General features: G+C 41.1%; 1 protein-coding gene across 1 annotated transcript in view; it reads right to left on the reverse strand.

Moving 5' to 3' along the window:
* Nucleotides 1-2,483: 2,483 nt before the first annotated feature.
* Nucleotides 2,484-13,788, reverse strand: part of FAT4 (FAT atypical cadherin 4) — a gene marked incomplete at its 5' end in the record, with an annotated part of 260,980 nt that continues 249,675 nt past the window's right edge. Inside the window, 2 exons of the mRNA XM_019521824.1 lie at nt 2,484-5,939; nt 12,105-12,366. Of these exons, the coding sequence (XP_019377369.1) occupies nt 4,066-5,939; nt 12,105-12,366 (2,136 nt within the window). The remainder of the gene's footprint in view (nt 5,940-12,104; nt 12,367-13,788) is intronic.

Genomic DNA, 13,788 nt, shown 5'->3' on the forward strand with positions numbered 1-13,788 from the left:
TAAAGCCAGGGTACTGATTCAAGGCTAGATCATTCATAGGGGACATGACAAAAAGAAGTACAATTTACTTTAATACAACTTGGGACTGAATTCTACTTGTCTCTTTCTGTGTATTTGTTCATTCATATATATAAAGGAAAATATATATGAAAGGATGCAAAGGATATATATGTCATTAGTACATACCATATAAGTCTGGATATAATATTATTAAAGAAAGCTAGCTGGAACATTTGGAGACAAGTTTTATCCTGGGTTACATTGGCACAATAACCATTGCCATGAATCGTTTTTTAAAACATTTTTCTGGGAGTCTAATCAGTCTTTAAATTTTTCAAACACTGGGGTAAGTGCATAAGTTTAGTCACCAAGTCATTCTATTGACTTGAAAGGGATTGCACATGTAACTAAAGTTACTGCCATGAAAAGTGTTTTGAAGAATCATTGCCTTGCCTTTGATGGACTTTGAAGGACTATGATGGAGACTTCCTTGTTTCCATTCAATCATTTGTGATGTACTTATAAGCAGTTATAGATCACTAGGCAGAACTGTGCCATATCAGTTCAATTCTGCTTACAAATCAATGGCATAATATAACCAAATATAAATTCTCCAAATCTGATTATCTTGGAAAAGAATAGGAAGTGGTTAAATAGAATTTAACCCTAAAAAGTAACTTTTTGCTTTGTGAGTCCATCAGTCACAAATTACTAGCTGCAGACCATGAAACTACAGAATAACTCAGAAATTCAGACTGATGTCAGAGTTTAGAAGTGCTATTCTATATAAGAACTATAAAGATTATTTTTAATATTTAGCAATGATCCTGGTTACAGTTTGAATATATTATGTGTGGTGTGTTAGTCTCTTTATTGACACAGCTTTGTAACATACTCTAAGACTTGGCGAATGTATCTGAGTGGAAATTGATTATGTGGTGAGACTCCATAAAATAACTATTTGCTTCTTTATCTGAAGATCAGAAATGGGGATCAGAAATAGGGAAATCTGTAAATAATGAAATGTGTTTTTTAACCTATCACAGACATAGTGAAAAAAGGAGCTTAGATTAATGCACTGCAAATGTGTAGATTGAAAACCACTTTAAAGAAATGCCATCAATTTTGTGTAAACCCACATTGTATATTATTTTCCTGTAACAAAATAAACTGATAATCTCAGAGTTTTTAACTGGCAGAATATAAGTCTCAATATGTTTGGTGTTAATTTCAAAAGATTTTGTTCAGTGAAGCTTTCATGCGTTGTTAAAATCACTGCTTGGATCCAGTACAGTCGGTATTAGGGGATAATATTCAAACCAAACATACAGCTTTTTGACAGATGTTTAATTACAGTAAGTTCTCAAACTGAGAAATCATTTGTGGATCTCCTGTTATTTCAGATGTAAGTACTTATATACAAATGTGTACTGTTCTGGCCCATTATCTTCTGCTGAATATTTTGACTAGTGGGCGACAACTTTGAAACAGCAGCAATTTAGCCAAAAGTGTGTGTCAGCTCCCCATTGTTAGTTCAGAGACAAGATGACCAATAACTCTAAAACAAAGGCAGTACTGCATAAGAAAACTTTAAAAAATAAAAAAGGAGAGAAAAAGCTCACCATAACAAATTGTGCACTTGAAACTCATCTCTTGAACTAACAGCCATGCGTTTTCCATCGCTTACAGTTTCCTTCATTGGTTTAAATGTAAGCAGCTTTCAAAAGTTTGATTAACTTGTTGATAAATATGAAACCTGCTTGGTTATTTGGAGGGAAAAAGTCTTGTTGTTTGAACAAAGTTCTCTTTCTCTCATATTTCTAGTTAGATTATGCCAGAGAAAACTTAGGGTTTGAATGAAGATCAAAATATCCATTAAAAATATAGAATTAGTTTTTACCTATGTCCTCTGTATAAAACTATGCAAATGTATACCTATAACTGTATAAATGTGGTTTTGGTATAAACTGATTTTATTCTTTTTAATCTCTCTCATGGCCTCAGAACACAACACTCACCATTTTTCCATTTCCTCAGAAGAGAGTAATGCCTTGCCTTCTTGAAAACATCAAAGCCACTCCTAAAATGCCAGAACGAGGTGCTGACTCATTCCTTCATGCTGGGTGAAATTCCCTCCTTTGCAAAGGGCATCCTCCCCAGAATCAAGTGGGACTGAAACAGGGCATAGGCCATGTGCTGACTGTCAGGATAGTGATGAATTTCATACACACAGTGGATACATGGGCTACACTTCCACTATGTTTTCCCACCAGCCTGATAGAATACCATTTTAATTCAGAGTTTAGATTTCCTGTTTGGCTAGCATTAGGGAATCATGTACTGAAGCTTAGGAGTTAGTGGAATTGAGTGACCATAACAGATTGTTGCATATATGTTGTACATTAGCAAACATGTGCTTGGTAAGAGGAATATCCAGGTGCAAAAATAGAGAAATAAAGAAGTATTTCCAATGATTTGCACTAAACATTTTAAATAAATATTTTAATTCTATTATTGGCATTTACAAGTAGAAAGCATACAGTATGTTACAATTTTATCAAAATGTGAAAAATATGGATGTTACATAAGTAACAAATGTAAAAAAAGTATTTTTCTTACCTTCCCTGAAAGTAAGAAAACTATTCAGCATAGGAAAATATTGATATCAAAACACAGCTTAGGTTAAAAAAAAAAAAAAGATTTTGAAGTTTTTACACAGTACAATAGGATCATTTGATCTGCATGAACACTTACGGTTTTGTGAATTTCTACTTATCCTAAAACTTCAGGAGATGTGGGGAAAATGGCAAGCTACATTAAGTGAATCTACTAGTAGTTTTCCCTCATGTCAGCTCCAAAATACTAGAGTGCAGCAATTATTCTATATAATAAATAATAATTCAAAAGTTCTGTCATAGAAAATTACGTAGAAAATGCCACTCCAAGGTCATGTAGGCTAGGCAGTGCTTTAATAATAATTATGATAATACTTATTATAGTGCTTTATAACTTTTCAGCACTTTACAGACGTTAACTAATTAATCCTCACAACAGCCCTGTGAGGTAGGTAAAGTAAGTATTATTATCATCATCATCCCATTTTACAGGTGGGGAAACTGGAAAATTGAGAGGTTGAATAACTTGACCAAGGTTGTATAATGATTCAGCAGCAGAGCTGAGATTAGAATCCAGGAATTCTTGGCTTCTTTCCACTAGACCACACTGCCTTTCAATCCACTAGACCACACTGCCTCTCTAGACTATGACAACTGTTTGATCCGATAAATTCCAATAATTTCACTCCAGTCAGAAACACTGGGGAGGGACCCAGGGAAGGGAACAAGCATCCAAAACAAATTCCATAGGGATTCAGAAGCTCTCACACAACTTTGTCAATTAAAACAAAAACAACAATAACAAAAAAAGCACAAAAAAAACCCAAACCAAAGCAAACCCCCTAAAGTGCTGACCAGCTTGAGCCGCTTTTAGCACCTCTTGTATGGATAAGACTTGCATCACTTTTGCTAGCAATTACTCAAGCTTATTTGTTCCTTAAAGTATACATATGAGCAACTGCAGGATATGGTAAATCCATTTGCTGAGAAACCTTAGTAGTGTAATTCCTTCATTTACACTCCCTCTCCCATGCACTTCTCAAGGAAAATGAAATCCTCAATACTCTTGCATTGCACAATGAGTTATTAAATGAAGACAATACACACACTTCCCACAATAAACACATTTGAGTTCATTTTCAGAACAAAGTATTATTAATTTAAAAATCACAAACTGAACAATGGTAAATAGGAAAACCTTGCCCAATGCTGCATGCTGAATATCTTGTTTTTAAACTATAATGCATGCAGGAGAAATAAATTCACCCAAGCATAATTAAATTAAAAAATGTTCCGAGTTTGTTTCAGCAGCATAATGGTTATTATTTTTTTAAAGTCTCCTCCAACCAAACTGGCCTACGGTTCAAATGCTGACCTTCACTTATCCTTAACCATACAATGGTCTCATTGTTTCATGGTTTTGCATTTTCATAATACCAGTACATAAAGTCTATACATATTGTTCTGCTTCCCCATCTTTGGAAACAGGCTTTATTGTACCACCTTTGCTTTCTTCATTTGCTGCTGTTGCTGCTGCCTTTTCTGGAAGTGATGCCAAATCTTTAAAAACATCCACATAATGCCCAAAACCTGGGCCCCAGTTCAAAAGGTTGTCCCAGTTGAAATTTCCAGCTTGCTGTCCAAGCTTCATGGGCAATGTGTTTTCAGCAACATTGGATATTGTTGCTTGTGTGCCCACAGGCCCACCCTCACCTCTACGGCCAGGGTATCTCCTAGGCTTCAGCCTAGCCCCATAATTGTCTTCATCATCTGCATCTGACTCATTGACTTGAGATAATTTAGGCATTCTGGAAGTGTATGCCATGGGCTTGTCCCTGTCATATTCCATTTCTGAGCAAGTAAAAGACTCATGGGAGTCACTATCAGATGATGATTCTGGAGCTGGAATACCATCAGCTGGATTCCTTGTTCTGGACAGTGGCCTTCTGCAGTCCTCCTCTGAAGAAGACCTTCCATGGTCAGCACTACAGATGCTTGGATTTCTAGGACGAGGAGTGTTAAGTCTCTCCACCTCTTCAATAGAGAGCCCTACAGGAGGGGCAGTCTCCAGAGGAATCTGTCCTATTGGTTGCTTTAGGCGACTTCCTGGTCTGCTGGAACCATGAGTTGCCATTGTCTGGGGACTCTTACTTCTTCTTCCTAATCTAGTGGCATAGTTAAATATGCCAGGCTGGCAGACATCATTGTGCATCTCTAATGGGCTCCCTTCTCTTATTGAAAGATGGAGCTCCCGTGCTGGGCTGTTTCTGTAGAAAGTTGACGATTTGGAGAATGGAGCAGGGCTGTGACGAGACAAAGGGTTGGGAGTAGGGCACGCAGAGTGACTTAAAGAAGTTGTCCGTAGTCCTTGGCTGTATGAAGGCTGATAAGTCAAACTGCTTGCTCCTAGTGGCATGGGAGATTGCCTTGCAAAGCCGAGTGGACTGTGCCTCTGAATAGAGAATTTGGGGGTATGACTCCGAAACTGCTTATAATGTTGAATGATGTCTGCATCCGAAGGAGCAATACTGCTTGCATTTTCAATGTCATAGTGCTCTATCTCAGGTTCAGGGGAAGCCAAAGGAGCACTAGGTATAGTTTCTGTGTTATGTGGAATGTCTGTCTCATCATAGATGAGGTAAGGGTTTTCTCTTTCAATTATATCAGGTTTAGGGTTCCCTTCGGGCTGCTTCCTGACAGTCATGTCATCTCCATAAGGTGGAATGTTGTCAGGATCATCAAATGCAACATTCTCACTTCCTTTTTTCTTCTTTTCCTTTTTCTTCTCCTCTTTCTGTGCTTTTGACTTCTTTCCCCTGCACTGGTTACACAGGATCAGGCTAAGGACAAGCAGAGCAAGAACTGTAGCACAACTGCCCACAATAGCAGGTACAGCCCAGAGTGGCAGGGATAGCTCTGCTGGATGAGGGTTAGGGACGCACATGTGGCCTCCATTGACTGCACCCTTGCACACATGTCCCGGGGCACACAGGATACCAAGGCAAGCCACTACCTTTTCACATGTTCTTCCTGCATATGACTCAGGACAGCTGCATGTAAATCCTGAATGCGTACCAGGTTCACAGCTACCACCATTCTGGCAGGGGTTGGAGGCACAAGCTCCTGGAGGGACACATTTATAGGCATACCATTGGTTAATGCACATCAATTCACCCCAGCAAGGATTGCTGGCACAAACATTGGGACCTCGGCAACCGGTCTTTACGGAGGGATCTGTTTTGGATATGGTAGCAAGGCTGTGCTTTCCGGTGAAGGGAAGGTTTTCTCCACCATACTTCACATACTCAATACAGCCATCAAAACCTAGGGAGAAAAATAAAGCGTTACTCTGCACCTTCAAAATACAAGGTCCATATGGCTTAGCCTCGTGCATAAAGGCTTTCAATGTCCAGGAACAAACAGGGAAAAAGATCCCGGGCTCCCCCTGCACCAGCAAGTTCCCACAGCTGGGAGCCCCCTCAACTGATATGCAGCTCCTATGATCTCCGAACCACAGGGGTGCATGAAGCCCCCAGAGTTGGGAGATCATGACAGCCATGATCTCCCAGCCCCAGGGGCTTCATGTACCCCTGAGGCTGGGAGAGCACAGCAGTCACAGTCTCCCAGCTGTGGGTGTTTCACACACTCCCAAGATTGGGAGATTGAAGCAGTTGTGACCTCCCACCCCGGAGGCTCCATGCACCACCAGGACTGGGAGATGGCACCCACCCCTGCAGTTGCTGGAACCCATCTGGTCCCAGCACCAGAAGGAGGCACACTGCCAGGGCCCAGCACTCTAGGTCCCAGCAGCCATGGGGTCACTGTTGGGACCCAAAGTTGGCAGCTTCCAGGGCTGAGAGTCCCCTCAATTGTGGGACTCCCAGCTGGGCACAGTGCACCCCTGCTGCTGGGAGCAGGGTCAATTGACAGGGCTCCTAGCCACAGGGGAGACACTGCTTCACATGCAAATTGAAGCTGGACACCAACCAGCTATAAAGTTAGTACACATTTCCGAGGTCTAACTCTAGCTGGTTGGAACTTTTTATGATGTGATAAATAATTTGAACATGCAGTTGTAACATGTAGAGTGTAACCTAGGAACATAATAATGGGTAACCTATGAACATAATATTGAGAGCAATAGCCTTTGCTTACTGAAGTAACTTTAGTCAGCCTTCAGTGTAAATCTGTGAACCAAATAAGGCTCTTAGTTATAATCATATGATCTTACTGATTTCAGAAGTGTACCTGGGCACCAACTGTTTCCCAGTGAATTTACCTTGAAAAAATATTTTGTTTCATTTAGATTCCCCTGATCTTAACTCCGCTAGTGTAAACCTGGGATAATTCCACTGAATTCACTGGGATTATTGAACATTCACAACAATGTAAATGGCATAAAAAAACTGGTCCTGGTTTAGGACCATATTGTAAGAATGTGTTTCTTTTGCTAATTATGTCCCTGAGTGGTTTAATGGATCATTTGTTCATAAACATCTAAATAAAATCTCACTTTCAGGGCAAATTAAACAAGTACTGAATTCTGCTAGGTAAAGTGTTAAAAAGCAATAACAAGACTAAATAAGGAAGGAAGCTCCAGAGAGCTTCTAGCACAACATTTATCAGGCATGTCTAAGCGCATTTTTAGAATTAATGCTTTTCATATGCTGTATACAGAAATTATTGGAGGATAACAACAAGCAAATCAACAGTCTGTCCAAAGATGGTTTTGAGTATGGCATTTAAAAGTGATATTAAAACATATGTAAAAGTTTTGCTTTTTTAAAAGTTTATTAAATAAAAATTTTGAAGCATTTGAGATGTAATTAATGATGGTCAAAACTTAAAGCTAACAAGTACACACTTGTGTCATCTCATTACCTGAGTTCGTAATTGCTGGCACCTATCGCCACAGAGACATACTAAAATAAACATACCATTTTTCAGCAGCCCTGAGAAAAAATGAATAGTCCAGAACTGAACATGACTTCTGTACTTCTGAGAAGTCAGGGCTTCACCTACTGTAGTGGAGACCCTGACCCCATTACTGACAGAAAGAGGCAGCCAGAGAGCAGGTGGCTGGCTCCAGGCCCCCGGAGGGACTAGTGGTTGCAAGGGGCCACTATTAGTTCCAGGTGTAGCCAGTGACTGACAGGTGTAGGGCAGAAGTAGTGGGCCAGGAAACCCAGAGAGGGATTTAGAAACCAAGACCTCAGAATAGAGGCCTCAGAATAGGCTAACTCTGACCTGCCAAGGAGGAAGGACTCTAGACTCCAGGGAGCTGCAAGGAAGTTCCTGCATCACTGGGCAGCAAAGCTAAGTATTTTTAGGTTGTTAACACAGTGTGACATTGACTCAGTGCAGGGTGGGGGTGGGGGGGAACCTTTTGTTTGGAAGCAGATGCTCATATTTTCTCGTTGTGTTGAAGTTTGAACCAGAGCACTGTTACAACACTGTGGGTGTAGGGGAGGAGAAAGCCACCCCAGGTCTTAAAACTTTCAAAAGGGGCCAGATAGTGAACGGGGGCTAAGGCTGTGACCTCCAAGAAGTTTGGAAGCTGCAAGTAGACCTGAAAGAAGCATTGATATCAACCGAGGCCTGTAGTGTGTGGCAGGAGACAGAGGCCAAGTGGCCCAGAGGGTATGGCTGGAGGGGTAGCTGGAGCCTGGGACAGTGGACCTCAGACACAGTGGCCCAGCCAGAGCAAAGCAAGCCAAGGCCAAGGGGCCATAGCCCAAACTAGGATCTAGGACCTGAAGTAAAATCCCCTGACCTTTAGGGTCAACCTCCCAGTCCAATTAAAACATCAAGGCTTGGCAGGTGAGACAACAAGGTGGGACACTGAGAGGCCAGAGGGGGCAAGTAAGGTGGGATCTAGGTGGCTGCTAGGGGTGACTTGGCTGCCCCAGGGCCTGACTTGCTATAGTACCAAAATATTAAGTTAGGTACCAACTTTTGAAAATTCTGACTTCACTTATGAAAGTATGCGTCTAGAAATCCATCCTTAACTCATGGGAATAAGTCACTGCAAACCTTTAAGAGTCAGCTTAAAAACTTTCCATTTCTCCTGACACTGCAATTGATGGACTTTAGAATATACTCTAGAGTACATGCTTTTAGGAAACTATTCAAAAACAAATTTTATATAGAATATAATATAAAGAGTAGATAAGGGAGGGAAAAATACATTCTGAAACAACACACTTTAAAAGCAAAAAATCCATTCATTATTTATGTCCGAAAAGGCTTCATTGGTATAAATATTGTTGAAAATGAGAGCGCACTAATATTTATACTAACATCACAACACATTGTAGAAGACTCTAAAGAAGTGCAGCATAAACACTGACTCTTCCATGATATAGTTGATGTAGTGAAGATGCATTAGATAGCATGATTTTGTAAAGGAGTTCATATTTTAAAGGTTATTACTTTGTAGACTGAACATTTTCTGATGTTAGAAATGAGAGCCTGTTTTTTTTTTACCCCAGCATCAGATGTTTTGCTCAGGGCTGCAAGTCACAGTATGAAAAGGCTATAAAAATACTGCTAGGTTTGCATACTATTGCTATTGCTATACCATGAGGTAATTTTCCTTGGTGAAAATACTGGGTATCCTTACATTGGTTACACAAATGTATTCATTTTCTCTTCTTTTTATACTTCTGAATAAAGAGGAAATTAAGGATTTAGGTGGGGAAGAAAGCAAAATGAAGGGTTTTGCTCATTTCATTTCTGGGGTCCCTTTTTAGTAGTGCCCTGATATAATATGCAACAACTGGGATTTTGTCATGTCTATTTGGGTTTGGCAGCATTATGGGATTCACTGATTTCATGTATTTGGAACTGTCACCTGCTTATGTTTTTGTCCTTCTGTTCTAGTTCTTTAGATACTTTTTAATGCAGAGTTTTCTCTCTCCCTGCTGCAAATCTTTCTACATCATTCATAGTGTAATCCAATATTTAAAAGAGAGCATATGAAAAAGAGATTTTGGACTGTGCATTCCTAAAGCAAGCCAGACACCCATAATTTATTTCCCTACCAGTCAGTGTGAGTGTGCAGTAATCATCCTCATTTTTGTTTGTTCCTTTTCTGCTGGAAGTGTCTTTTATTTTTCATGTGCATATTGCTGGTTGGTCATCAAATACAAATGCAAAAAGGGCAGAGGTGATATCACACCTCATCTCTCAATTCATGGAAATCATTGTTTACATTGAAAAGAGCCAAAAACACAAAGTGGTAACTTGTAACAGTCAAATTACTTTATCTGGTGATAATCCAGTAAGCTAGGAAGGTTTTCAAAATAAAGACTTTTAAAACCCTTGGCATACTTCACAGTTTGTAGATAAAAATCACTTCCATCTTATTTATCATCAGAAAAATAATATCAACTAAAGTGTTGTCCATTTCTGTTGCCAGAGTCTTGGGCAGTTGCCTAAATCTCAGAAGCAATGAATCTACTTCTTAACAGTTTTATGGTGTTCAGTGGGTGTTGCTAACTGTGGTTTCTGCTACTCACAAATAAATCCTACTCTTTCTTCATCTGACAGCAGCATAAAGCAGAAGAAAGCTGACTTCAGAAACCATTGGAATCATATTGACAACAGACCAAAGCTCCTGGCACATGTTACATTTATGGTGCAATTAATGTGTTAATTGCACCATAAACAGGAATAAGTGCTACACATTCAGTTGATATATGATGCCATAAAGTGGCAAACCCGCCACAAAAAGTTATTCTCCCAAAATAAGGAACATCTTTGTGGCTTGTTAAATTGAACATGCAGCATACTTAAGACATTGCTTACAATCAACTGATTATAAGATTGTGATCAGCATCAGGACCAGGATGACCCTGGTTCTGGTGCCAAAAATCAGCTGCTGGGAGAGTGGGTTGTAAGGCTCCTGGGCAGGGGGAGCCAAAGGGCTCTGGCTGCTGGGAGCCTGGCAACCCCTGAGCCCAGCAGCTTTTCCTGCCTCGCCTTGTAGCTTCCGTGGAGGCTGCAGGACAAGGCACCTAAAAATACTGGGTTGCAGGGAGCCTGGTTGAATGCACACTTTTTAAATGCAGAGGGACCTCAGGGTCATTGATCTCAGGGTCCCAGTGCTCCAGGACTTCCAAAAATTATGAGTGTTGCTGGGCTGTCCCAGAGCTGGGCTAAAATTAACTTATTATCAGACCTACTGAGGAGTGCATCAGGAGCTCAGCGAACAACTGCTCACTCGGGCACCCCTGAGGAAGGCCAGGACCAATGGATATAAACTCCTGGAAGGCCGTTTCAGTCTTAATACCAGGAAAAACTCCTTCACGGTCAGGGTGTGCAGACTGTGGAATTAACTCCCACCAGAGGTGGTGCAATAACTTACCCTGGAGTTTTTCAAGAGACTAGACTGTCACCTCACTGGGGTCACCTAATCCCAGTTGTCTTCCTGCCTAGAGCAGGGGGGCTGGACCCGATGATCTGCAAGATCCCTTCCAGGCCCTAACAATCTATAAATCTAGGAATCTACCCCGGACCAGTCCTGGGTCTCAAAGTGGACCTGGGACTGTTGAGATCAAGCCTGAAAAATCAGCTGATTGTTGGACTTGCTTCAGCAGCTCAGGGTCTTGAATTAGCCAGGAACTATCATGGCTGGGTCTGACAATCAGCTAATTGTCACACCCATCCCTCAGTCTTGAACCCACGGACTCAAACCCGCCAAACAGGGTCTGGAACCTGCAGGATGCTCTGTGCAGCCTGGGTCTGGGACAGAGCTCCCCCAGCCCAATCTGCCAGATTGGCTTGGGGCAGCTCAGCAGTGGCATGACTGGATTGGGAAGAATTTTGCCATCCTAGACATTGTGTCTCCTGTCATGCACGTCTGGCATGGGAGGTGGCACAATGTTTGGGCTGCAGAAGAAAATTCCTCCCATCCTGATCATGCCATTTTTTTGAACACTTGCCAGGCACCCATATCCTGCAGTGCCTGGATTTACCCAACCCTCAGTGGGACAACATTTTCAGTTAGCAACTTTGCCTTGGGGAAAGATTTGCCTAGATTTACATTATTCTAGCTAGCTAATAATATAGCCACTGATACTAGCCAAACTGCATGATTTATTCACTGCCTCAAGACTATAAAGCAACAAAGACTAAACATATTTCTTTGAAACAGAAATATGTCAAAATATGTAAGAAAGGATCAAATCCTTAGTCTTCACTTCAGCAAAACTTTCGTTGACTTAAAATAGAAGCTGTCAAGGCTAAAATGTGCAGATTTTATCCTACTAATAAATTGTTACATTATTTCTTTCAAATGTTTAAACACATAAGACCCCTTCTTGGTGCTTCAAGTTTAAATGGTTGTAATTAAATAAGTGGCTCCTAAGGAAGCATTTAAAAAAAAATACGCGCGCACGCACGCACGCACGCACGCACGCACGCACGCACGCACGCACGCACACTCTCTCTCTCTCTCTCTCTCTCTCTCTCTCTCTCTCTTCTTACCAGCACTGGTACTTCTAGGAGCGTGGTTAGGTGGGATCCCTCCCAAGGAAACTGTAAGGACATTAAGTCCTCCAAAATCTTGTGTGACGTGCAGAATCTCTCTGCTGTAGGCCTTGTCGACAGACAAAATAGTAGCAGACCCATTCTTTTCAATAAGGAGAGAATGCCATTGACCATCTGCTGTGTAAACTTCTTGAATATTCCTCTCCACTTTCCCAGCAATTCCAGCATCAGATGTGTAATGCACTTTGCCACTTTTTATCTAAGAAATAAAAAAAAGAAAAAGGCATATAACGTATTTTTAAAATTGTAACGATGCATCTTAAATAAAATATAATGCCTTCTGATGTCAATCACAGTAATTCAAATAATTTAACTATTAAATAGATGCATATAGATGCCCCTCACCCCAGCCCCATGCACATCAGTGCCTATTTAGTCATACAGAGAAATGGCTACTCATGTTTGAAGCCACCTGAATTTGTCTGCAGTAAGATTCCAGTTATTTTTCCCCTTCTGAAAACAAAATATTTTATATTACCCTACTAAGAAGTTACTAGAGTAAAAGGATAGATATTTACACTTATATTAATTGTATCTTATATCTTTGCTCTGAAGACATTCAATTAGGAAAGCAATTTTTTCCTTGAAATTTTTTTTGCCTTTCCCACCTTATCCTTTTTTCAGACATTCCCTTAGACGAAAAAATTGCCAGTGTTTCAGAGCAGGAGAGTACTCTGAAAACAAGTAGACAAAACATATTTTTTCAGCATACATAACCTTCTGCTTATTTAGCATTAGGATGTTAGGTACATTATAAAACAAATAGAAACTGTCCTTATTCCAAAGCATACGTATCTAGTTTTCATTAGGACACAGCAAGTATCCAGAAAAAAAATGCATGGGGGATGGTGGTCTGGGAGACGTCAGTCCCCCCAGTTCTACACTGAACCATATTTTTTTTTAAAATCAGGGCTGTCCAAGCAGCTACGGGTCACACGCCCCATGGGCCATGCCAAAGTGAGCCATGGGCCCCCAAGCCACACCCCACATGGATGCCTCTGCTGCTGTATTGTGAGCCCATGTGGGTACCTCCCTGCCACCTCACCATGTGTCCGCATGGCCCCAGACTCGTCTTTGGCTCCCTGCACCGCGCTCTCCCATCTCCTGCCGCGGGGGCAGGAAGTGGCAGTCAGAGGTAGAAGGGGGAGCACAGAACTCCTGACTGCTGTTACAGCCAGAGGGAGGGGAAAGGTGGAAAGGTGGACAAGCAGGAGCCTGATGGTTGCAACTTAACCCCTTACAAGCCACATGCAGCCCATGGGGTGCCAGTTGGACAGTCCTGTTTTACAGAGAAGATGTGGTGGCAGAGTGGTTAAACTGTCTTGCTATATCCATGGAAGCATGAGTTCAAGCACTATTCTAGATTCATGCCAAATGCTCTTTCCACTTGACTCAGCTGTTACAGGTACATGGTTATTTAGGGTGAGGAGTCAAAGGGAGTCAGACATGATGCCAGTGTTCTACAATGTATTATATATTCCACACCAGCCTTCTATAGTGCATGTTTGAAAAAAAGAAAAGCACAAAACCTAACATTTTTCTTCATGTCCTCACCTGTGGGTTGATCCACATGTACAAATTGACATGGATATCCATAATTTATAGCCACTGATAGCATTTG

The sequence above is a fragment of the Gavialis gangeticus genome, unplaced genomic scaffold (assembly GCF_001723915.1).
Source record: "Gavialis gangeticus isolate Ggan-Ray unplaced genomic scaffold, GavGan_comp1, whole genome shotgun sequence".
NCBI classification, from domain to species: domain Eukaryota; kingdom Metazoa; phylum Chordata; order Crocodylia; family Gavialidae; genus Gavialis; species Gavialis gangeticus.